The sequence below is a fragment of the Phoca vitulina genome, unplaced genomic scaffold (assembly GCF_004348235.1).
Source record: "Phoca vitulina isolate PV1807 unplaced genomic scaffold, GSC_HSeal_1.0 scaffold18, whole genome shotgun sequence".
In the NCBI taxonomy this organism is placed as follows: Eukaryota; Metazoa; Chordata; class Mammalia; order Carnivora; family Phocidae; genus Phoca; species Phoca vitulina.
The window spans coordinates 334,911-359,877 of record NW_022589721.1 but is presented as its reverse complement, the minus strand read 5'-3'; the positions used below and the strand labels follow the sequence as shown (position 1 = coordinate 359,877).

At 40.0% G+C, this 24,967-nt stretch overlaps 1 protein-coding gene across 1 annotated transcript in view; it reads right to left on the bottom strand.

The window, feature by feature from the left end:
* GRHL2 (grainyhead like transcription factor 2) overlaps positions 1-24,967 on the bottom strand; it is a 154,342-nt gene that overhangs the window by 100,895 nt on the left and 28,480 nt on the right. Inside the window, exons 2-3 of the mRNA XM_032415818.1 lie at positions 9,190-9,385; positions 3,898-3,965 (exon numbers count right to left, since the gene is read on the bottom strand). Of these exons, the coding sequence (XP_032271709.1) occupies positions 3,898-3,965; positions 9,190-9,385 (264 nt within the window). The remainder of the gene's footprint in view (positions 1-3,897; positions 3,966-9,189; positions 9,386-24,967) is intronic.

Here is a 24,967-nt window from a genome sequence, read left to right as displayed (position 1 = left end):
CTGATCTGAAAAACCAAAGAGGCATTTATGAGACAATAGGATTTTTGAGGCAATTGAATATGGACTGGGAGTTAGGTGATATTAAGGAAGTATTGTTCATTTAGTTAGGTGTGATAATGATTTTGAGACTATGTAATAAAACATCCTTTTTATTTAGAGATACAAATGAGAAGTAGTTAGAGATGAAATGACATGATGTCAGGAACTTATTTTAAAGATCACTGCAATAAAAAAAAAAGGGGGGGTAAAGAGAGAAAAGGTAGAGATTAAGCAGGTGTAACAAAAAGTTACCATTGCTGAACCAGGAGAATTGGACAGGTATTTGGGGGTTCATTACACTGTCCTCTTTACTCCTGGATGTGTTTGAAAACTTTCAAAGGAAAAAGTTACAAAAGAGCTTTTTGAAAAAGATGGGGGCGAGACAATAGGGCGAGACAATAATTTGAAGGGGGGCAGTGGGAAGAATATTTTACACTGTTCTGTGGGCGAAACTCCTTGCAAGAAAAAAAAGGCAATGAGAATTTATCATTAAAATGTTTTCAGTGAATTGAGAAACAACATGAGCTCATTGATATCCTTAGCACTGAATTACTTTTGGGGCTTGAGGGAGTGGTGTAACTGGACTTATGTAAAACAAGATCTCTCAGATCTCAGACCTCCTGGCTGGTACAAAGAGAAAGGAGAGGGTTTGGAAAATTAATTCTCGCCAGGCTGGGATAAAATGCTTTCTATTTCTACTACAGAATTCTGGGAGAGAGCAGAAGCAAAGAGAAATTAGTCAATGGAAGAGTATGGTTAATGGCACCATGATTTTACTAGCAAAGCCCCTGTGGTCAGTTAAATTTGGGGTCACCTCTCACTTATATATGGATTATTCTGAATGATATGGACAAAAAGAAATACATATTTTGCATGAAGCCCTGTCCCCAATGTCTGTTGTTTTGGGTTTCATTCTGTTTTTTTCCCTCTTAAACTAGCATGATCTTTCTGGGGCTAACTGGCATCTCTCATAGAAAGAGAAATATTTGAATAAAATTGGTTCTTCCCAGAATAAAGCTCTCCTAGATCCTCTAAGCATGCCTAACTCTCAAGCAGGACTATGTAATTTTAGCTTTGATTTCTCAGACAAAACCTCAAAGTGAATGAAGCTTGAGGAAAGAATGGTTTCACATGAATAAAGCCAACAGAAAAATACCTAAACTTCTTGGAGTCTGTCACAAATTTGTAGAAATCATTCTAGAAAGTAATCCTTTAAAGAATAAAACTGCAAGTCTACAAATATTCTGCTTTAAGTAATAACCTGCTTTCATGGTCATAGCAATACAGTGACTCTGTATATAAGATACAGCGAAAATTTAGAAGTTATGTTTAATCTGAGTCCAGTTAGCTAGATGATGCCAAACCCAGACCACCCATTTATGTCAGCATTTCCTAAACTCCATTGTTTAGAGCATTGCATGGAATGTTAATAGATGTTCCTCAAAGAAAGGAGTCCGTGATAAAATCAGTATTTTTTTTAAAAATTGCCATAACAAAACTAGCCTGTGTGAGCCATAAACATCATGAACACAGTAAAGACCCCCAGGCATTCCTTCACCTGTTTAATTATAACCCAGAATTTCCCAAACTAATTTTACCCCAGACTCTTTTGTGGAGGATTAACTATTAATACTTGCGGATAATGTCTTGTAGGTTGGATGTAAGAGGGGCTGGTCTACATTGATTAGCTACCAAAGCAAGTGTCCAGTTTCCACTCCTCTGGACGTGGCACAAAGACTTACTGCCTTTGCCAAAATACTCAAAGTTAACCAACTCCTCTACAGTTAGAGTCCATTTCAGGCCAAATTTATTAATTCTTTCATTCATGCAAAACACATGAATTCTAAACAAGAAACACAAGTAAAAATATTTGGGGCACTCTTATAAACAAACATAAGTGAACTACAGAGTTGTATAAACCTAGTCCACTCATCATTATCTTATGATGAGGGAATATTAGATGCAACATCATTCTATAATATGTACCTGCCTACAGTAGTTTTAGAAGCTAGAGAACTTCAGAAAGACATCCAAAAAATGGATGAGCAGAACAAAGTAAGAATTACTGAGAGCTACTGACTCACCTGCAATAGAATTTAAAATTGAACTGAATATTATAACATATGAAAAAATGCAACACTAAGAATGGTGCATTAAATATACTTTTTAAAAAAAATCTCAATCACGCCATTGAGATTTTCAGTTATTTTTCCAAGTACCAACTTCTATAAACAGACAATTGTAATGATAGCATGCTAGCACATGGCACCTTAATTCATGAATATACTGCAGATCAAATGATATCCCTCCAAATTACATTCAACCAGAAGTCTACTAAGTCAAAATTAGTCTATACAAGGTGGTTTTGTCTACATCTCACTGCCAGTGTTTTCGAAGGTGTTCCACTGAAATCACAAAAATAACCATTGAAATATGATGAGGGGCTATCACACTTTTCATGTTGTTCTAAAAGATGTGTTAACAAAAAAATGGTCTCTCTTGTCCATTATGATGCAGACAGAGCACATATCTTAAACATGTTTTCCCCTGACCCTTCTATGATTACTAGTATACGACTTAGCAGACAGCACATGCTTAGCTTAATAAATGCTGGCTAAAATGGAGGTGAAGTCACAGGACCTGAAGAGTGCCAGGCTCTTTCTCCCTGTCATCACTGCTACCAACTAGGGCCCCAGGGCCCCAAGACAGTGTGGAGCATCACAAGATCCGTTTGAAACTGCAAATCAGATGCAGACAGGCTTAATCTTCGCTGAGGGTATACTCTGGAGGTGATGCACAGCCCAGGGCTGCTGGCTGGTGGGGTGGCTCGCTGCTAGTCATATAACAAGATCATAATGTCATAAGCAGTTCCTCTCAAGGCCAGGTTAAGAGTCTGATGTATGTGCTAGCAGGGTATTTCATTTCCCCTGGCTTCATATTTCCATATGAAAGAATCACCAATAGGAAAACACTGTGGCTTCTCTCCATTCCTCTGCAGGAAAGAGACAGATTTGATTGATGGGTTTGGGAGAAGTAGCTAAGTAAGGTGGTTCAGTCCCTTCTGGTTCCCTCCTTAGGTCTGGATCATCCTGGCCAAAGAGAGAGGACTCTAGTCACCGCTGCCATACCACAGTGGCCTGTCCCTTCAGGGAGGACTGGAGTCCTGCCTGAGATTGGGTGAGTAGACATATCTAAACCAGGATGGACATGTTGCAAACTGTGGATTCAAAAATCTTGTTCTCTGTTGGCTTAATCAGAAATAAAACTGATTTTTTTTTTTCCTTTTTAATTTCAATCTGTCTGTGTCTTGTTTTTCAATTGGTTCTCGATTCAGGATTGCAGGAAAGGGGTGTCACATAAAGATCTCCTAACATCTTTCTTGCCCCTGCACGCTCATGGTGTCTGCTGTTACTCAGGGCTCTCCTCCAGCTGCCTCCAGGGTGAGAAACAGTCCAGCCTCCTTCCTCTGCCCCTCATCAAAAGCAATCTCTCCATGGCTCACTCCCTCAAGGGCTTGATTACAATTATCCAGCCATGGGACTGATCAGAAAAGTTCACCCCTAAATAGGCTATCTTGCCAGCATTTCACCTCTAACCAAGGATTTTTCAGCCTTCTTGAAAGAGGGTGTATCAAGAGCCTGCTGATGATCCTTTGGGTGCACAACCAAAATATGCAATTTGCTCTCCCTACGGAGAGATCCAGTTTTGGTCCAGACTCTAAAAGACAGACAGAAGAAGCTAAACTTCTTGATCCCATCTCCTCTCAAGAACAAAAACTGTAGTTTAATACTGTTGTTTTCAAAAACATAGAAAGAGTTATTTGGGGAGCCAGGCATATTCCTTTACATAACACCATACCTTTTATCCTGCTCTTCTTGGCTGTCACTTGCTTTGCTTACAGATAGCAGCCTCTTGTCTCGAGGAACCTAGAAATATCACCAACCATCAGTCAAACTTACACAGATGCAACTGTGACTAAGTGCAGAGCTAGAGACCAGCATAAGCAAAGCAACTGAAATGGAATGTTCTCTGGGAAAAGGTGGCAGATTTGCTATAGGCAGGTGATGGTTAAAGGTGAGTAGCATGACTGGCAATGACAGTGGATCAGACACAAAGGGGTGATGATACACAGAAGGCCATAATGATTATGGTTCTGCTGTGCACCTGCTGACATAGGCAACTCTGCCTGGACCTGACCACCCCCAAGCCCGCCCCACCATGGGAGTGAATGAGGTTGGAAAGGAGCACCATGAGTGGAGGGTGAAACTGGACCCTGGAACAGAGAGAAATCATCTTGGATTTACAAGAAGCATCCTCTCAAAGAACAGGGACAGACCCTCCACTCTGCGAGGGACTTCAGGTGCTGACAGAGAGGGGAGCAAACTGGGCATGGGGCTGCACTGTGCAGCAGGACAGGAGCATCTAATACCTGGACCATCCTTTAACCACCACCCCTCCGTAGCTTCTAGCCTTGCTTCCACAATTTTTCTTCTAATGCACTTTTATTATTGTCTTTGCAACCACAATGCCAACACATTACCTGAAAGATGAGTGAAAAAGTGCTACTAGAGAAAAGAGACACCCCTACCAGCTGCATTTCTGACCACCATCCAACCGTCCTACTGCAGCACGGATCATTCGCTTATCTCTGCTATAGTTTCAAACACATGAATAGTAGGTTTAGATTTGTTTGTGTGGTTGGCTGGTTGGCTGGATGTTTTGTTTGTTTTTATTTTTGTGTTTTTTTGCTACATCTCCACACCTTCATGCTAGCCAAACTCCTTTGCACCCAAATGCAGCCTTCACTATGTTGATATAAAAGAGCCTTTATGAGAAGCATCCCTCTTCTAGATTCTTCTAGAAATTCGTATAGTTTCCACTCACCTGGATACATATGCAAGCCCAGTCAGCTGGATGAGGGAGGCAGCATAGCAGGGTAGCTACCAGTCAAGACCTAGACCTGATTGTCTGGGTTTGAATCTCAGCTCTAACACTAACTAAACTCTGTAAACCATGCTTAAGGTCAGTCCTATGACTCAGTGCTTTTACTAAAATTAAGTGAGTTAATTTTTTTCAAAGCACTTGGGAGTATCTGGTACTTTATAAGTATTTGTTAAATAAGAATAAAATAAATCAATTTTAAGTCTTTTGTTCACATGTCAATGTTGAGGGTCTACAATGTGCCAGGCATTGCTAAGTGCTAGATGGAAATGAGCTGAATGAAACATAGCTCCTACTATCAACTGAAGATGACAGATAAACATAAACGTTCACAGCATCATTATTCACAATAGCCAAAAGCTAGAAACAACCCAAATGTCTATCTACAGATAATGAATAAATCAAATGTGGTATATACATACAACAGAATATTATTCAGCCTTAAAAATGAAATTCTGATACGTGCTCTAATATGAATCTTGAAGACATTTATGCCAAATCCCATATGACTCAAATCTATCCATTTCCCTCTGTATGTTTGCCTCCTGGTTCAGCCTCTGACATCTCTTGCCTGGGCTACTGCACCACATCCCAACTGGTCTCTCTTCTTCACTTAGTCCCAGCAAATCCATTCTGGATCCATTAAGAAGATTCAGACTGAACTTAAAAATGCAAGTCTAATCTCATTATGCTCATACTTGAAATTCTTCAATGCTTTCCATTTCTTGAAAACACGGCACCAAAAACCTCCTACCTCAACTTTGGCAGACCGCATCACTGCCATGCATATAGTCACACTGTATCTCAAACACACAATGCTCCTTCTCTCAGCAGAGCCATCAAAGTGTCCTCTCTGCCTTTGGATAGCCATTCCACCTCCATATCTATCACCATTGCTGGACAGTCACAGCTGATTAGTGAGTATTTGTTGGATGGATGGATGGACAAATGGATATACAGATGGACAGACAGATAAATAGATGGCTATATAAATGGACAAACAAGCAAACCAACAAACTGGTTTCCAGCACTACATGGTCAACAGAACAGATGGGAACCAATTAGCCAAAGAAGCATATTTTCATAGAACTAGAATCAAATAATAATGAACCACCAGCTCCCTCAGGGGAAAATGAAGTAAGATAAAGTGAGTCAAACCACTTCTAAAATTTACTAACTAATGGAATTCGTTCTGGTTTTCTGTCATGCCTGAAATTCATCAAAAGTTCATACTTGACTTTGGAGCTGCTATTGATAAGTAGCTTGAACTGGATAGAAAACTGGGCTTATATTTGAGTCCCTAAATTTTGAGAATTCTAGCAATTTGGTTATTTTTAATAGATCCCATTTAATGTGCTTTGGATTTTTAAAAATTTGAACCCATCTTTAAATGGGGGCTCAAAAAGGGCAATTTCTAACGGTGGACAGGCTATGAACTGAATTGTGTCCCAGCAAAGTTCATGTGTTGAAGCCCTAACCCCCAGTGTGATTGTACTTGGAGATAGGGCCTTTCAGGAGGTAATTAAGATTAAATGAGATCCTAACAGTGGGGTATACACACAGAGAGAAAATATACACCCACATATGAGGACACAGCCAGAAGACAGCCATCTGCAAGGCAGGAAGGAAGAGAGGCCTCACTGGAAAACAACCCTGCCAGTACCTGGATCTTGGACTTCCAGCCTCCAGAACTGTGAGAAAATAAATTTCTGCTGTTTAAACCCCCCGCTCTGTGGTATTCTGTTATGGCAGCCCCGCAGACTAATAACAGACAGCGTAATGGAATGGAATTAGGAAATGTACAGGATTGTCTTGTGACCTTGAGGAAATCCCACTTAGTGGCCTGAATTATAAAATATAAAACCTGATGGGTTTCATTGCAGTGTTCCTGTGGTGACAGTTTAAAAATGTACATGAAACGACTTTGAAAGGTATGAAGTATGATACCAAGATAAGCCTTTGCAGTTTCCAAGGACAGAGATGGCCATTTCCTGAGCGCCTGCTGCGTCACACTCTCCTCTCTCTAACAGAGCCTACTACCGTCCCCTGAGGGGCGATGTAGTCCAACCTTAGGAGCGAGGAAAAATGGTGTATTTAGCACTTCCAAAGAGGTATAAAAAATCTATAGAATTTAAGTGATAATATGGCAGTAATTGTTACAATAATTTAACTTCCCAACGCAGACTCAAAAAATAGAATCTCTTTTTTCATTAATATTTTACTTCATACAGAAAGGTCTATTCTTAAAATAGATTTAACTTTGTTGAAACTTTAATACCATCATATGTAAGGCGTGAATGTCAGAGATCTAAGGCCTGAAGATGACCATTTGCACACAGTTTTGGGAAACAAGACTAATTCTTTAATGTTTAAAATGTTTCAAGCAAAAATATAATAAAGTTTGTGTGAAATAAAAGGAGCCATGTAACTCTACTTGTCCACACAGTCTCAGGAAACATTTTATTTACATATTTTATATCTTAAATTAATAAATTAATCCTGAAAAATATTAATCCAACAGAAAGAGTTATAGACTTGGCAACAAATTTAGTTGTATATAAATTCCCTATTCTGCATCTCAACATATTTACAGATAGCAATGTTTCAACTTCCCTTTAAATATCAAAAATATGCAAGAGGAACGGTAACTAGGTACCATATTTACTAATAATTATCCTCTGAACCTATGGGAAATAAAATACATGGCTTTCATATGTTACCAAGTATTTTGCTTTGAGATATACTTCTCTTTTCGTTAATACAGAAGAATTGCCATCTAATACAGATACCTGAAATGATGTCCATTTCACAGTGATGGAATAAAATCTATTTTTAAAAAATTAGAAAAATACATGTCTTCAAAATATATCTTGATATGTTTCTTCAATGTCTCACAAAACTATCACCTAACATATTAGTTTAATATAGTTATAAAAGCCACAAAGGGAAGTTGTCATGACCCAAGTGATTTACATCAGGGTCACATTAATGGTAGGAGATCTCTGGAAAGTACGAGAACTCTGGTTTAGGAGCAAGACAGGAAACAACACGACTTGCAAACGTGGAGACTGCTGGAAGGATAGAGAAAGCAGGAAACAGGGAGGAAAACAGGAAGAAGAGACTAAAGCTTATATTAAAAGAATTGTTCCTCTTGGGTGATCTCATGATGGAGAGAGGGGGAAGGTGGGGACTCAGTGCTTATTCTAAAATAAAGTGTTCACTGGGCCCAACCAGCAAAATAAACACAGCCATTCTCACCTTTGTGCCAATTCCCAGCATAAGCCAGCAGTGTTTACAATCAAAGCTGGCAATAAATCTCCTCATTCAGTAAATACATGTTGATTTTTTACACTTCACCAGTGCTAAGGGAGCAGGTCATACGTTTCTAAGAGACAGACCACTGTTTCCCGTTAGGTTTCCCGAAATACTCCTATTTTGAGGGTATTGCATGGCAGGTATTTTTGTCATGTAAGTGAATAACATTCATTTTGTTTTAAAGGTTTTTCAAAATAAATATTTAGTACCCATCAAAACAAATGGAAACAGGGTTATAACAAAATTAGGTTTTGGAGTTGCTGCAAAAGCCTACCACAAAACACTCATTGGAATGTTCCTTATAAAACTAAAAAAAAAATAGAAATCTAGAAATCCTGAACGTTCTTATAAAATGAGAAATCGAAAAGCAACCTAAATGCCCAATAACTGAGCGATGACTAAATTAAGGTATAGCCACACAATGTAATTTTTTTAAGTAATCTCTACGTCCAACATGGGGCTCAAACTCTCAACCCTGAAATCAAAGAGTCACTTGCTCTACTGACTGAGCCAGCCAGGTGCCCCTGTGATATTTTTATTCACCAAAAATCATCAAGTGAAAATGGCAGCAAGGAAGTATTTGCAATACGGTACGAAGTAAGAATTACATGGAGACAATATGTATGCATGTGAACAGAGAACACAGAAATAATGATCCCAAAATGAAAATTTCCTCTGGGTGGGTGGTGAAGTTGTGCTCCATTGATGGGAGAGCAGGGAGGCAACGAGAACAGAAGCAGGCTGAATTCCAAAGCAAGCGTGGAAATACTCTGTTCTCTCCCCTCTTCCCACGGAGGAGGAGGAGGAGGAGGAGGAGGAGGAGGAGGAGGAGGAGGAGGAGGACGGGAGTCTCTGGGGGCAGGCAGAGGAGGGAGGCGGGGCTGCGGGATCTACCTTGTAGTAGTCATACAGCAGGCCCAGGGCAGCAGCACTGTCCTCATCACCATTAATGCTCATCATCGCCTTGGTGGCCGCCGTCAGGGGATTCTCCAAATATGACTTCCAGGCTTCATCCTCACTGGTGTAGGCTCTTCGGGTATTGAACGGGGGGTCACTGGGCATGGGCACTAAGGCCACCAGTCGTTTATTACTTGAAAGCAAGAGAAATGTGAGGTTCATTATCAGGGCAATTTTCTTTTCCACTAAAAATACACCCATTACATGGTTAATCTGTACTTCCCTAGCATGAGGAAGGGAAGGTTAAAACTAAAATGGCTGCCACACTGCATTTAGAAAGCCCCTACGCCTCCAGAAGTAAAAATGGCCTTTACAAGGTTGTGTAAGTACTGTAAGTTAATCCCCTTCACACTTGATTTTTTCATATTGTCATTCTAGGAGCCAAATCATTCTTATTTGGCTGTTCTTTATTAATATTAGAATGCATGTGACCCTATGGGAAGCAGGTTTCATTTAACTCTGAGTTGTAATTATAAAATAAATATGTGCAATACATTAAATGTAATCAATATGTTAGCAATTACTAAAAACTTTTATCAAGTTTAATCTACATTTGAAATTGCTTGCAAATAATAGACCGATCCAAGTCTCTTAATTTAAAAATGGCAGTAGAAGCTACTTTGTAAATAAGACATATTGCTGATATGCTGCATAATAAGGATATGCAACACCCAGACTCTATATGTGAATCCCATGTTGCCACAGGATTGTACTATATTTAAATGACAGAGAAGCTCCAGGTTATAAAATTCTCATAGAGAGTGAAGAGAGTATCTGGAGAATTTTCAGTAGAGACAGAAAGGGGTTGGAGTCATTTATCAATCCTAACCAAGCCAAACTTGGGTAAAGTAGCAACTGACAAGGCAATTTCTTGCAGAGGATGTGGCAGTGACTCAAATACCCAACACCTATGACAGTCCTCAGCAGCTCCCTGGGCCGGGATCCCCAGAGTAAAGGAGCCTGGAGAGGCTTTGGCACTTGCCTCCTGGCCCTCTACTCTTTGTTCATTGAAACAGAACCAAAATGTAATGATGACATACTGTATTTCAGTAACAGCTATAACTCATAATAACATAACATGGACAAGTGACAGGACTGGTGAAGGCAACACATGAACTAATGAATGTAAAGTCAGCCACCATGGGTCCTCTATGGTCACTCAGCTTTAAAAAAGGTACCTTTTTGCTGACACTCCTATGGGACCTTCCAGTGGGAGATGGTCTCTCAGCTCACTCTACAATAGAAAACTAGCATGCACTCCTGACAAAGACTGCGTTGAGGGCCCTTTCTGTGCTGGCATGGTGCCATGCACTGGTGTAAGGTCAGAAAATGACACTGTCATTGTTGGTAAGATCTATCAGGGAGTGAGGGTGGGAAATCCACATTTAGTGGAGTGGAATCCTGAGCTAGACAGTCACCAGGCCCCTGATTTCAACTCTGCCGGTGGTTTGGTGAAACCGTTTGGGAAGAAGACACAATACTGACCCAACTGCAAACGAAGTGGATTAAAAGGGTCTAATGATGTTTCTGGAAGTGAAGGGGAAAAACCCTGGTGGAAGGGTTTACTAACCATGAGGTGGGGTGGTGACATGGACTAGCAGTGGGTACTGGAAGTGAGTCCTTGCTCAGCATTTACAGAGGTAGAAAACTGTCTTGAGTTTCAGCTTTTTCATGCCTTAAATAAGGACAGCAATACCCACCCTACTTAGCTCACAGTGGGATTGTGAGAAGCAAATAACATAATGGAGAAAACAGAGCTCTGCAAACTGCACCGTGCTACACAAATAAGAGGTACTACGATCACTGCACAGTTCTTCGTTCCTGTGACGTTTGTAGGTGCACCAATTTTTGGTAAAGTCAATTAGAACTGAAAGGTGTTAAAGATAACCATTTTTGAGGGAAACTGAAGTTGTTCACTTAGCAATATTCCATAAGTATTTACTGCAAACTCAATAGGTACCAGGTCTTACGCTTGTCATTGAGGACGTGGTGGCACACGAGACGGACCCCGTCCCACTGTCCACACAGCTTTCAGCCCAGTGGAGAGAAGGCACCACCATTACAAGGGCAACAGGTGTGAGAAAGGGAAATGGACAGTGTCATGAGGGTACATGACAGAGGGGACCAACCTATCCAGAGGATCAAAGAGGAGCTGAAGTTTTGACAAAGATCTGAAGGAAGGAATGCGTTGTTAGTCCATGCTGAAATGGGCAGATGTGGGAAATATTTTGTAAAGGGAACAACGTTTTGGTGATTTGGAATAATGGAATTTTCTGACAAAAGGAGCACATTCGTATTCATTTTGGAGTCAGCTACAGAAATTTATATACTCTAAAATAGCATTTGCTTGTTGTGAAAATTACTCATTTATACAGGATAGGGTTGGACTTGGGGACAGAAATGTTGGTGACATCCTGAGAGTCTATCAGTGGAAGAAATGAGGTCTCTGGGGAGAACCAAGAGAGCAGAGGTGGTGAGCCCAGGTATGGCAATGCCACCACCACCCCTGCCGCATTGTTTAGCTGGGGCCACCCTGGGTGATTCCACCACTTAAGAGGGGGAGGCAGCAAATTCTGAAACCTAATCTGTGCCCAGGAAGGTCCAGCCATCATGCACACTCCCTAAAATGCTCAGCCCTATAGGAAGGAATGAAGAGCTTCATGTTATTTGCAGTGACCTCATCATCAAAAAAAGATGTGGATCATATTCTCTTCAATGACTGAGAGAAGCACATATTGCCGGGGGAAGGAAGGTGTTAATTACAACACTGGCTAATTTCCAAAAGTTTAGCAGGAAGTGCCAGGCTGAAGGAGAAAAGCCAACTCGTGGTTTACACTAAGTGGTGTCCTGATTCACTGGAAAGATTTCTCTTCAAGTCTTCCTTTTTTTTTTTTTTAGCTTTGTTATGTTAGTCACCATACATTACATCATTAGTTTTTGATGTATTGTTCCGTGATTCATTGTTTGCATATAACACCCAGTGCTCCATGCAATACGTGCCCTCCTTAATTCCTTAATACCCATCACCAGGCTAACCCATCCACCCACCCTCCTCCCCTCTAAAACCCTCAGTTTGTTTCTCAGAGTCCATAGTCTCTCATGGTTCATCTCCCCCTCTGATTTCCCCCCCTTCACTTTACCCTTCCTACTATCTTTTTTTTTTTTTAACATGTAATGTATTATTTGTTTCAGGGGTACAGGTCTGTGATTCAGCAGTTTTACACAATTCACAGGGCTCACCATAGCACATACCCTCCCCAATGTCCATCACCAGCCACCCTATCCCTCCCACCCCCCACCACTCCAGCAACCCTCAGTTTATTTCCTGAGATTAAGAGTCTCTTATGGTTTGTCTCCCTCTCTGGTTTCATCTTGTCTCATTTTTTTCCTCCCTTCCCCTAGGATCCTGTCTTATTTCTCAAATTCCTCATATCAGTGAGATCATATGATACTTGTCTTTCTCTGATTGACTTATATCACTTAGCATAATACCCTCTAGTTCCATCCACGTCATTGCAAATGGCAAGATTTCGTGTTTTTTGATGGCTGCATAATATTCCATTGTGTGTGTGTGTTTGTGTGTGTGTGTGTACACACACCACATCTTCTTTATCCATTCATCTGTTGATGGACATCTTGGCTTTTTCCCTAGTTTGGCTATTGTGGACATTGCTGCTATAAACACTGGGGTGCATGTACCCCTTTGGATCACCTACATTTGTATCTTTGGGGTAAATACCCAGTAGTGCAATTGCTGGGTCATAGGGTAGCTCTATTTTCAACTTTTTGAGGAACCTCCATACTGTTTTCCAGAGTGGCTGCACCAGCTTGCATTCCCACCAACAGTGTAGGAGGGTTCCCCTTTCTCCCCATCCTCGCCAATATCTGTCGTTTCCTGTCAAGTCTTCCTTCTTAAAGTCCCTACTCCCCCCTCCCTTGCTGAGTCTTCTGGATTGCCAATTTCATTGGTTCCTAGCACAGATGTTCAGTCATAAATTGATTGATCAGCCTTTCCCCTATGATGAAATGGTTGATGAATCCTTACATGATTAGTGGAAAGAAATATTCCGGGAAAGCACAACTTTACTAGCTGTTTCTTTTCACATTTTTGATGGCCAAAGGAGCCTTTTATGCCCTTTCCTTTAACTGCATAATGACTTTGGTTTTTTTTTTTTTTTTTTTGGTGTTTGTTTTTTTGTTTTGGTTTGGTTTTGGTTTTTTGGTGTGTGTTTTAACGTTTTGTTTTTTGGTTTTTTCGCTTCATAGATTATAATCTTTCTGGTACACAGCATTGTTGCATAAAGCTTGGTTTAATAAAAACAATAATCTCTGGTACACTAAGCAAACATGTAGACTTATGAAGAAAGGAAAGTTTCACAGAGCAGATTTTACCAAAGTTTGGAACACATTCTGAAGCTGAGTTTCATCATCGTTCTTTTGGATTGGCAGCTCTACTTCAGCTCTGGTCAACCCTTTAAATATTCTTTTTGTAGCTTTAGGTATGGCATGTTCTGGGCAGTCTCAAACACAGAACCCTAAACAGCAGCTATAAACTTGATCCATGGTCCTTCTTTGGAGAAAAGTTTAGATTAATACCTGAGAACATTCACAGCAAGGCTAAAGGCCATGTTAGCTCACACATATAACTTCTTGTTCTCATTTTTTTTTTTCTTTAATCCACTACTTCACTTTGTGGATGCTGGGAGAACAGTTGAGAGATGAGTCATCGGCGGAAGTAAGGAAAGAGGTGGGGCAGTCATGCGATTGAGATCACAACCCACAAGTCAGGAAAAGCTTCAGATCACTCCGCCAGAGGCAACCTACCATCCCCCGTAAGCAGTAACAAGAGTCTAACGCGGGAGTGCTTTGCTAGGGAGAAGCTTAGAAGCAGCAGCGTACGAGGTCTTTACCTTCTAAAAATATGTGTTGTAATAATCAAAAAATCCAGACATAAATCTCTTGCACTTGGGACCACAAAACAAAAATGAGGATATGACATATTCACACAAATTACCACTTTCGATCCATTTCTCATCATTCATTTCTTTTGTAACCCCTAGGAGGTTGCTGGGTTTTGTGCTTTTTTGTTTTGTTTTATTCTGTTGTTGTTGGGGGGGGGTGTCAATCCAGAGGAAGGGTGATTTTGGAGTTGAATAAATCTCAGTTTTAATTTCAGTTTTGTCAATTATTGAATTTAGATGAGTTATTTTCCTTCTCTGAGCTTCCATTTCTTCATCTATAACATGATATTAATCTTTTCAAAGCTGTTCTTAAGGAATAACTCTAATATTCACAGACCAAGTGACTGGCACATTACAGATAATAAATTAATAACAGTTAAAAGTATTACTTCTCTTTAGAAATGATTCTATTATTTTTCTGTTCAAAATTCAATAGGCTGTTTTCAGTTTTTAATCTCCTTGAATTTTCTCAGACTTTTCTTACTTCTATAGAATCTTGCCTTGCCTGGCTTCCAAGACATTGTATGAAGGTGGTTCTCCTCTGCAGCCCATCATTCTTCTAGTTTTTATTCCACCTCAACTCTCCCCTTATTCCTCTCTGACAATCCTGGGGCCTTTGCTCTTTTGTCTCCATTGTTGATTCTTCTTTCATGGATCCTCTACCTTCGTAACTAACAGATGTATATTTCCAGAGAGCCAGTTTTGCACTTTCTGCTTAGATGCTCTGTGGTCAGCTTCAACTCAAACATATCCAAACTAATCTCATCATCATTTCTTAGTTGGGCACTTCTCACCCGTCATCTGTCCCTGGTCATCTAGAATCAAATTTTGTGTACTGGTTTAAAATACAGACTCTGGAGCCATATCGCCAAGGTGTAAATCCTGGCTGCACCACTTATTAGCTGTGTAACCCTGGACAAGTTAGTTAATCTTTCTATACATCAGTTTCCTCACCTGTAAAATTAGGATATACCCCCAAATGAAGTAGAATAATAATATGTACTCCCTCGTATTTTTGTCAGAATTAAATACAGACACAGTGTAAAAGCTGCATACATGTTAGCTATTGTTATTTTTCTCTGTCCCTTCTACAGATCCATTACCGTATCCAGCCTCACAGCTTTAGTCTTCTCTCTTCCCGCCTGCAGCTAGTCTCCCTATCCTTCAACTTTCCCCTCTTCAATCCATATTGCAGCCCTGCAGAATAATCTTCCTAGAACACCTAAGCATGAGTTAGAGCTTCAAGTACCATACAAGGAATGGGGGGAGCTATATTTTTCATGCTTTCATAAAATCAATTTATAGCATATTTGTAAAGTTGGTTGTCAGCAATAAAGTGCTACACAAATAAAAGTTGCCTTAATTTTAGGAAGCGTAATTGTAAATTTAATTTAACAAGCATTGATCATATCAAACTTTCTCTCACCTCCTAATTCTCACCTTCAAATTAAACAAATTAAGGATTCATTCTTCTATTCTCCTTCAATGTGAGCTATATCACTAGGAAACCAAGCAGATTTACATGCAGACCAAAGGTAAAATGGGGAAGACTAAAATCCAATCAGTAAAGGTCCAATACTCATGGGCTGTTCTCCTACCTATTGTCCATCATTCTCAACACTGACTTGAGTTGGGGGCAAAAGGACTTTTCCACCCAGGACAAGCCACTTACTTCTCTCTCAGAAGAAGTGCAGCTTTTATAGAATTCTCAGGATTTCATGTTATATCCTCTACTTTAATCTCCCCCTTCCATCCCCCCCATCCTCATCTCTTTCTTGCTCTCTCTCTCTCTCTCTCTCTCTCTCACACACACATACACACACAGTCTTTATCTTAAGATAGTATGAATTCTATTCTCCACATAGAACATTTTATCTTATACTCTGAGTGTTCAGCACTTGGGGTTTAGTCTTCATCTACTCCAAAATCTTATAGCGGATCTATTGTACCTCATTACTGGCATATAATCACTTCAGCTTCCCAGGAAGGGGGCCAGGAGTGGGGGAAGGGCAGCAATATTCAGACCCTAAACTTAAGAGTAAAGTTTCAAGAAGTGACAATTATTCTTTCTTTTGGAATCTTAGCATTTTCTCCATTGACAAAATTATACTTGCAAATGGAAACTGATGAACCAATCATTCTAGCCAGGGTTAATGTCACGATTTAAATGCCAACAATGTTAGTCATTTCACTGCTGTCTACCTTCAGTAATATCCCTCCTTTTGGTGCTTGCTAAAGGAAATCACAAGAGATAGCAGATAGTTTCCATGTTAGAACGAGTTGAAATTTATTAGGAAGTATCTACACTAAGCACTTGTTCTTAATGACTCTAACCTTAGCCCTTGACCTAATCCATATAGAATTTGAGGGAAATTAAATGAATCCACAAGCCCGGGGTGATATTGATAATCTTCATATTAATGATTGTTATGTTTTAAAAAGAAAAGATCCAATTAATTCAGTGAACATAGTATGATGCCCTCTACCATGTAAAATGCATAGCTTTTAAAATAATAAGCTGTAAAACAAAACTTAGTTTATTGAAATTAAGATGGTTTCATTTTAAATATACTCATTGCAAAATATGCTGATTCACTGGTTGACACATAATACCTCTCCCTCCCTCTTCCTCCCTTCCTCCTTCCCCTGCCCCTCTGCACCTCTCTCTCTTACCGGTGCCCCAGCTTTGCCAGTGCCCTTAGTCCACCTATTAAGTAATCCAGAACTGAGACAGAGAGGATTAGGAAAATAATTAAGCAGAAAAGGTACAGCATAAAGCACTAGAAACAACCATAAGGAGAAAGATATCACAATGGGAAGTGGAAGGAAGAGGACAAGAAAGAATTACAAAATGAAAAGAATTTGCAGAGAACTCAATCTATGATATCACTAAAACCGGTTAATGTGTGTGTATGTAAATCAAAATTCAAAATGTTAACAGTAATCAAAGGTGAGTTTTTATTTGCCTCTACTTTTACACTTTTCAAATAGTGTTCAATAAGTCACACATACTTACTAATAAGCACCTCCCATGTGCCAGATATGAGTTTTCTAAGCCCCTAACATGGGTTAACCATTTATCCCTTACAATAGCCTTAAAGTCAGGCATGGTAATGATGCCCTTTGCACATATGAACACATCGAGCCAGAAGTGCTAAATCATCTGCGCAGGGTCACAGGGCAGTCTGTTTACACCAGAACTGCATCCCAGAGTGTGAGCTCTTAAGCATCTTTCCCTTTTGCCAATTCTTGACTATGCTCTACTTTCATAATCAGAAAAAAAAGTCACTTGAAAAGAGGGAACTAGAAAACAGTCTGGATATAACAGTCCAATATGACAAGGGATTTCTTACACAGAAGTAAATGAGAGGATGTCCGAATTCAGAGTACTAGAAAAATTGCGCAAAGGGGAAGTCAATAAGGTCCTTGAAAATAAAGACAACATGTTTAAATTATTTGTAGAATTCCAAGGTACTAAAACATTCTGCAGACTGCATATCATATCCAGCAACACAAATAAATTAGTGGGGAGGGAGGAAGGGTAGCAATTCCTCCTTATTCATCTTCAGCTTGACATAGCTACAGGCCATCTGTTTTTAAATGTCCTGGGAGAAATGTTAAATAACTGAGATGACAGAAATATAAATTAAATAATTAGAATATTTAGACACACTATATTTAGATAGCAACCCAAAATACAATTTTTAAAGGAAAAAATCATTTTCAAACCAAATTAATTTTACAAGTTAAAAAGAGAATCAATTCTTTGGAGGAACTTACCATGCTCAAATCTCTAGAAGAAAAAAACAAAATACAAAAGCCTCTTTAAAGGCTGCAGGACAGACTTCCATCTCAAATCATTCCATGCGTGTACTTCTATCTTAAAGATTTCCCCGAAGTGAGAGAAGTAATCATGTATATAACCAACGTGGAAACAGAAATTTTAGTGCAATTCTAGAAGACAGAAAGCAAAAGAGATTGGAATAGAGGAGAAACCAAAATCAAGAAGGCTGCACCCCAACTCTGGTGCCAAAGGGGTTAACGTGAAAGTAAGAACTGGTTTTCCCACTGAGCCCAGAAAACTGTAATACAGAGTCTTCAGCATCCATGACCAAGCCAGTCCCTACACAGTGTACCCAGAGGAACTAGAGGCAGCACTGACTTTTTTTTTTTTTTAGAGAGAGGGCCCTTGAGCATGGGCATGCGAGCCAGGTGGAAGATGGGGTACAGAAGGAAAAGGAAAGAGAATTTTAAGCTGACTCCACGCCCACTGCAGAACCCCACACAGGGCTCCATCTCACAACCCTGAGATCATGACCTGAGCTGAAATCAAGAGTTGGATGCTTAACCGACTGAGCCACCCAGGCACCCCAGCATTTACTTCTTAAATATAGAAGGAGTCAGCCTTTGGGGAGCCCTAGGACCAGAGAGAGAAATAACCTGGTTAAATGCCTAGAGTAACTTCAAACTACCAAATGGAAACAAAGAAAAAAAATTCAGCTTAAAACAGGAAAATCCTCTAATGTTTTCAATCCCCACCTTACCCCCTTGGACCTTACTTGTACATACACGAAGGAATCTTCCAGGTACCCTCAGCACCTGTGGCCACTCCTTCCACTAAAGAAAACAGCCCACCCTGGGAAGAGTGCACTCCACTCAGCTAACAAACCCCGCCAGCTCTGATAGGTGAGTAGTTAAACTCTTCACTTTTAATAGGAGAACTAAAGATCATTAGATATTTAAGGAAACCTAACATGAACGAAAGAACCCCAAGATGAATAAAACAGCTTATCGATGAGGAAAATAATTAATGTTGGATACAAAAAATAATGTTAAAAAAAGATACTGCACCTACAAAGCAAATGCAGGTTACTATGAAAAGGAAATAATCACAAAACAAGATACATAATTTCAGAAATTAAAAAAAAAATTGTATGAGGGTTAAATTGAAAAGAGCAAAAAAACTAATAACCTGAGAGATCAAAGCAAGGAATTTTGCCAATTTTTAAAGAAAAAAAGGAAACTATGAGATGTAGTTAAAAGGCATACAGAACAGATTTAGGGGTATAATGTTCGATTAACAAGAGTGACAGAAGAAAGCAATGAAGATGATGAAAAGGAAAAATAAGTAATCAGAGAAATAATAGAAGAAAATGTTCTCCAGCTGAAGAAAAACTTGAGTCTTGAAAATGAAAGGCTCCAGAGTGCTGGAAAGGATAATAAAAAGACACACATCTATCCATATCCTGCAAAACTTCTTTGTTAAAAATTAAATGGAAAATGCTACAAGTGGAAAAAAAACTCAGTAACTTCCAGAAAAACAAGGAACAGTCAACCAGTCACCTTTTCGTCTGCATAACTAAATTCTGCAAGACAAGAGAAAACACAGGAATCTGAACGTGGAACTGTGAACACAGCAAAAGATCAATTCTGTGTGATGGCAAAATAAAGACATGTTTAGTCATGAAAGGATCCAAAACCTATTCTACTCATACATCCCTTTTGAAAGAATTATACCTCGATTCAAAGTAAAAAAAGACATTCATGGGTAGAGAAGAAAAGTGACACAGTAATCAGAGTATCAAATAAACCAATAAAATGTTAAATTCATCATTAATAATTTCAGATCATGGAAATGAAATTTATGCCACTAAGAAATGATGTATGGAAGTGCTGAATCATTATATCGTACACCTGAAACTAATATTACACTGTATGTTAACCAACCGGAATTTAAATTAAAACTTTAAAAAAAAAGTTTATCTGATGGGGCGCCTGGATGGCTCAGTCGTTAAGCATCTGCCTTGGGCTCAGGTCATGATCCCGGGATCGAGCCCCGCATCGAGCCCCGCATCAAGCCCCGCATCGGACTCCCTGCTCAGCGGGAAGCCTGCTTCTCCCTCTCCCATTACCCCTGCTTGTGTTCCTGCTCTCGCTATCTCTCTCTCTGTCAAATAAACAAATAAAATCTTTAAAAAGTTTATCTGAGAAAGCATCTTCGTGGTGAGAAAACTCTCATTTTAATTACTTCATCACTTTGGATTATTAGAGGTAGTATTCATTTTGCTCACTAAGACAAAAAAAGAATAAGACCAAGTTCAAATGAAAGATCTGAGAAGTAATAGGAGAGCGGCTGCTTTAAAAGTATATTGAATATCTTGTTTTAGGGGCGCCTGGGTGGCTCAGTCCGTTAAGAGTATGATTTGGCTCAGGTCATGATCCCAGGGCCCTGGTATGGGCCCCGCATCGGGCTCCCTGCTCCCTCTGCCCCTGCTCCCTGCTCGTGCGCATGCACACGTGCTCTCTCTCTCAAATAAATAAAATCTTTTTAAAAAAAACAGTGTTTAAACAAATAAGTGTGTGTCAATAAGTAAATAAGGTTATGAATTAGAAAAATAAAAACAACATTTGCAGGTGGAACTATGAGTGATTTGTCTCTATTTAGTAGATTTTATTTAATATTGTTTATGCAACTGAATATAAATGGAAGAAAAGACCATCCAGCTGATAGAGAAGTTCTGGACTGAAGGAATTAGCTTTAGGGAACTAATAAGTTGGGCATTTTCCTCTTTGTGGCATCCAGAATTCTTTATTTCCCTTTCTCTGCTTCACACATAAAAGCTAGTCACAGCAATGTTTATTTGACTCGTCGCTCCAAAGCATGAGGCTTCTACTGTGCACCTTTCCCTCTTCACCCAAATGGAAAAGCTCCGATTCCTTTCAAGAATAGATTTCTACCATGTGAACCCTTCCAGTTTGTGACCAAAAGGTCTATATAGAAGAGAAATGACATTTTAAAAAGAATCTCATATTTTATGCAGTTTGTTCCAAAACTACTTGGAACTAGATATAATCTACATTATTTATGTATTTGGTTTTTTTTATGTTATATTAATCACCATACATTACATCATTAGTTTTTGATGTAGTGTTCCATGATTCCTTGTTTGCGTATAACACCCAGTGCTCCATGCAGAACGTGCCCTCTTTAATACCCGTCACCAGGCTAACCCATCCTCCCACCCCCCTCCCCTCTAGAACCTTCAGTTTGTTTTTCAGAGTCCATCGTCTCTCATGGTTCGTCTCCCCCTCCGATTCCCCCCCTTCATTCTTCCCCTCCTGCTATTTTCTTCTTCTTCTTTTTTTTTAACATATAATGTATTATTTGTTTCAGAGGTACACATCTATGTATTTGTAAGGACTGCCGATGGCCTGAGGTAAAACTTGTTTCCATGTTTGTGAAGACAGTCACAACATGTAAGTGCTGAAAGAGATCTTCATCATTACCCACTACAAACTTTTCGTTTTACAAATGGGGAAACTGAGGTCCAAAAAGATCCTATCACTTCTCTAAGACTGCACAGGTGTCTTTACTAACATCAAAATGATTAGAGGACAAGTTGCAGGAAGACAGATACACTATTGGCAAATTTGTAGTGCTTTGTGGACACATAAACACTTCTATTTGAGGATAAAGTGAAAACTATATCCATCTTTAGCAAAAAGGTTCCCTCCTCCACCCACACCCTTGCCCTTAATTTCTCCCTCAATTCACTGAATAAACCTTTACTGAGCTCCTACTGTGCAACAGGCAGTGACCTAGGTGCAGGCGGCAAGCACCGACCAAGTAAGAAAATATCGGCTATTTCTTCCTTCCTTCCGTCTTGCCTGACTTCCTTCCAGTAATCTTACCAGAGCTTCCACGAGAAGCCAACAAAAATCTAATCCCAGTGCTCGCACTTGAGGTCCTTTTTCCACAATAGGCTCCAATCCTTAGATATAGGAGAACAGATATAAAGATGCAACAGAAAATTGGATTGTGGAAGGCATGTATGTCATATACAGAGGCACTTCTATTTATAAACCACGAAATTAAGACAACATTGATTGACAGGCTAAACTGAGTGCCAACTATGGGCTGGTATTGCTCTGACTACTGGGATACAGTGATGAAAACCACAGACGCAGTCTCTGCCCTGGTGAAGCTTTTGCAGATGAATGTATCACTGCAGATGTGACAAGGTTAATGAAGAAAACGCAGAGGGTGCCATGAGAGAATGTGTCATGGGAATCCTGTGGGGGCCACAAACACTTCGCAGTCCTCCCACTCCAGAAAGCACAATGATCAAGGAGCCCACTGCCAGTTCCGAAATCTACCATGACATTTGTGTGGAGGCCATGCTTCCTCGTGGGCTGCTCCTAGCCAGTCATTGCACATGGCAAGACTACTAGGACAGGCCCAATCCTGGAAGGCAGGGGACTCCCGTTATGGCTGACTTTGGCTTGAAGACTCCCCTGGCCTTGCCGAACCTTCCTTAGAATGCAGAGGCGTCTTGCAGGCTTCCACTCAACATTCCTTCCTTCTCTCTTTGCTGGGGACCATATCTGCCTGGGGATCTCACAGCCCTTCCCATCACTGCCAGCTCCCTCCCCATGTTTTCTCACAGGTGGCTGCCCTAATGAAATCCTTGTATGTTTAATCCCACCTTCGAGTCTTCATCTCAGAAAGTGCGGACTAACACAGACCCTAGTTTAGATTGAGATGGACTGTTTAGGATTGGGTTACTGGGGAACTGAGATTCTGAGGTGCCTGGGTGGCTCAGTCAGTTAAATGTCCCATTCTTGATTTCGGCTCAGGTCATGATCTCAGGATAGTGAGACTGAGCCCCGCGTCAGGCTCTGTGCTGAGCACTGAGCCCGCTTAAGATGCTCTCTGTCCCAGGGTGCTTGGATGGCTCAGTCAGTTAAGCATCTGCCTTCAGCTGAAGTCATGATCTCACTGTCCTGGGATCCAGCCATGTGTCACTGGGCTCCCTGCTCAGTAGGAAGTCTGCTTCTCCCTCTCACTCTGCCCGCCCCCCCACACTCATGCTCTCTCTCTCAAATAAATAAATAAAATCTTAAAAAAAAAAAAAAGATTCACTCTGTCTCTCTTCCTCTCCCTTCTCCCCCCAACCCCACTCACTCTCTCTCGCTAGAAAAAAAAAAAGCGAGACTCGAAGGAGGAGAAATCAGTCAGATGGAAAAAAAAGAAAGGAGAAATGAAGGAGGGCACTGCAAGAACAGCATGTGCGAGGTCCCTGAGGCAGGATGGATCTTCTCCCAGTCGAGGAACTAAATCAAGAGCAGTGTGTATCTGGACTGCAACACTTCAACAAGGAAGAAAGCAGGGTCTGGTGAAGCCTAACAGATAGGCAGAGGCCAGATTATGCAAGGATTTGTCATTTAATTCAAGAATTTTTAACTTTTTTCTAAGTGCATGGCATAGGTAGATAGGGTCTTGAGCAATGAAACAACTTGATCAAATGTATATTTTTGGGTTCTTTTTTGAAGATTTTATTTATTTGACAGAGAGAGACACAGTGAGAGAAGGAACACAAGCAGGGGGAATGGGAGAGGGAGAAGCAGGCTTCCCGCTGAGCAGGGAGCCCTATGCGGGGCTTGATCCCAGGACCCTGGGATCATGACCTGAGCCAAAGGCAGACGCTTAACATCTGAGCCATCCAGGCACCCCTCAAATGTGTGTTTTATAAAGATCACTGGGGCTGCAGTAAATGGATCAAAAAGAAAAGAAGTGCTAGGAAATCAAGAAGGAGGCCACTGAAATGGTCCAGTAAAGAGATAAATTAAGGATTATTTCGTTCCTAACAGGAAAAAAATTATTTCACAGGGTCTGCCTTAAGATTTCATGGCCCTTTTGTTTATTCAAGGCATTCAATAGTTTATGCCTTATTCTTTATTTAGGTGCAAGTCTTCACTTTCACCATCTTTGTGCACATAGGTATCACATCTGACTCAAATTGTAATCTCACATAACATGTGAATTAGTTCTTATGCTTCAAAATTAACAGAAATACTCAATAATAAAAACGTTAGACTACACCTCTATCCTTAATAGATACGGAAATAGATTACAGACCCAGAAATGTTATACACGGAAGTAATGAGAAAGCCCATACAAAGTCCATACTAAACATACTGATTACACAGGATGTTCCTCCTCTAAAACAAAATAGGGAAAATAAGTAGGCCTTACTATGTAATAAACTTCACCTAAAATAAAAATGCTGGAAATAATAAAAACCAGTGAAACTTTGGTTTGCCTTATTAGAGTTTAGATGGGCTTCTGAGAACACTATCAGAAAAATAAGACCCAATTACTTTTTTTCCTCTTCTGGAAAATTATCAGAGGCACTCAGGTATTCCTCTGTTCTTGAAGTTTGAAAGGATACTCTAATTTTAAAGTTGTACACATTATGTGAATGAATATGAATATGCACATATATACACACATGTATCTTTACATAAACACACTTAGGGGTTGGGGTGTGTGATATGGGTGAAGGGGAAGAGTGCAGAAAGAAGCAGCAAGAAGAGGAAAGCAAGAAAGGCACAAAAAACACTATGTATAATATAATCACACTGTGCATTTATGCAAATTATGTGCATGTATAAAATTATATACATGTAAAGTAATTTTAGAAGGAAGGAAGGAAAAAGAAAAGAAGAGAAGAAAAAGAGGAAAAGAAAAGAAGAATAAGGAAAAGAAATGAAGAAGAGTGGGAAAGAGGGATGGAGGGAAGAAGGAAGGAAGGGGACTGAAAGAATTTCTCTTGCAATAAATAATGCTGGGACAAGCAGATGAGGTGTTTTATTTGTCTGTGTGTCTGTGTTGTTAGACCCTTACTTGACCATTACAATAAATTCCAGACAATTTTTAAGTGCAGTTTAGTATTCAATCACACATACAAAAA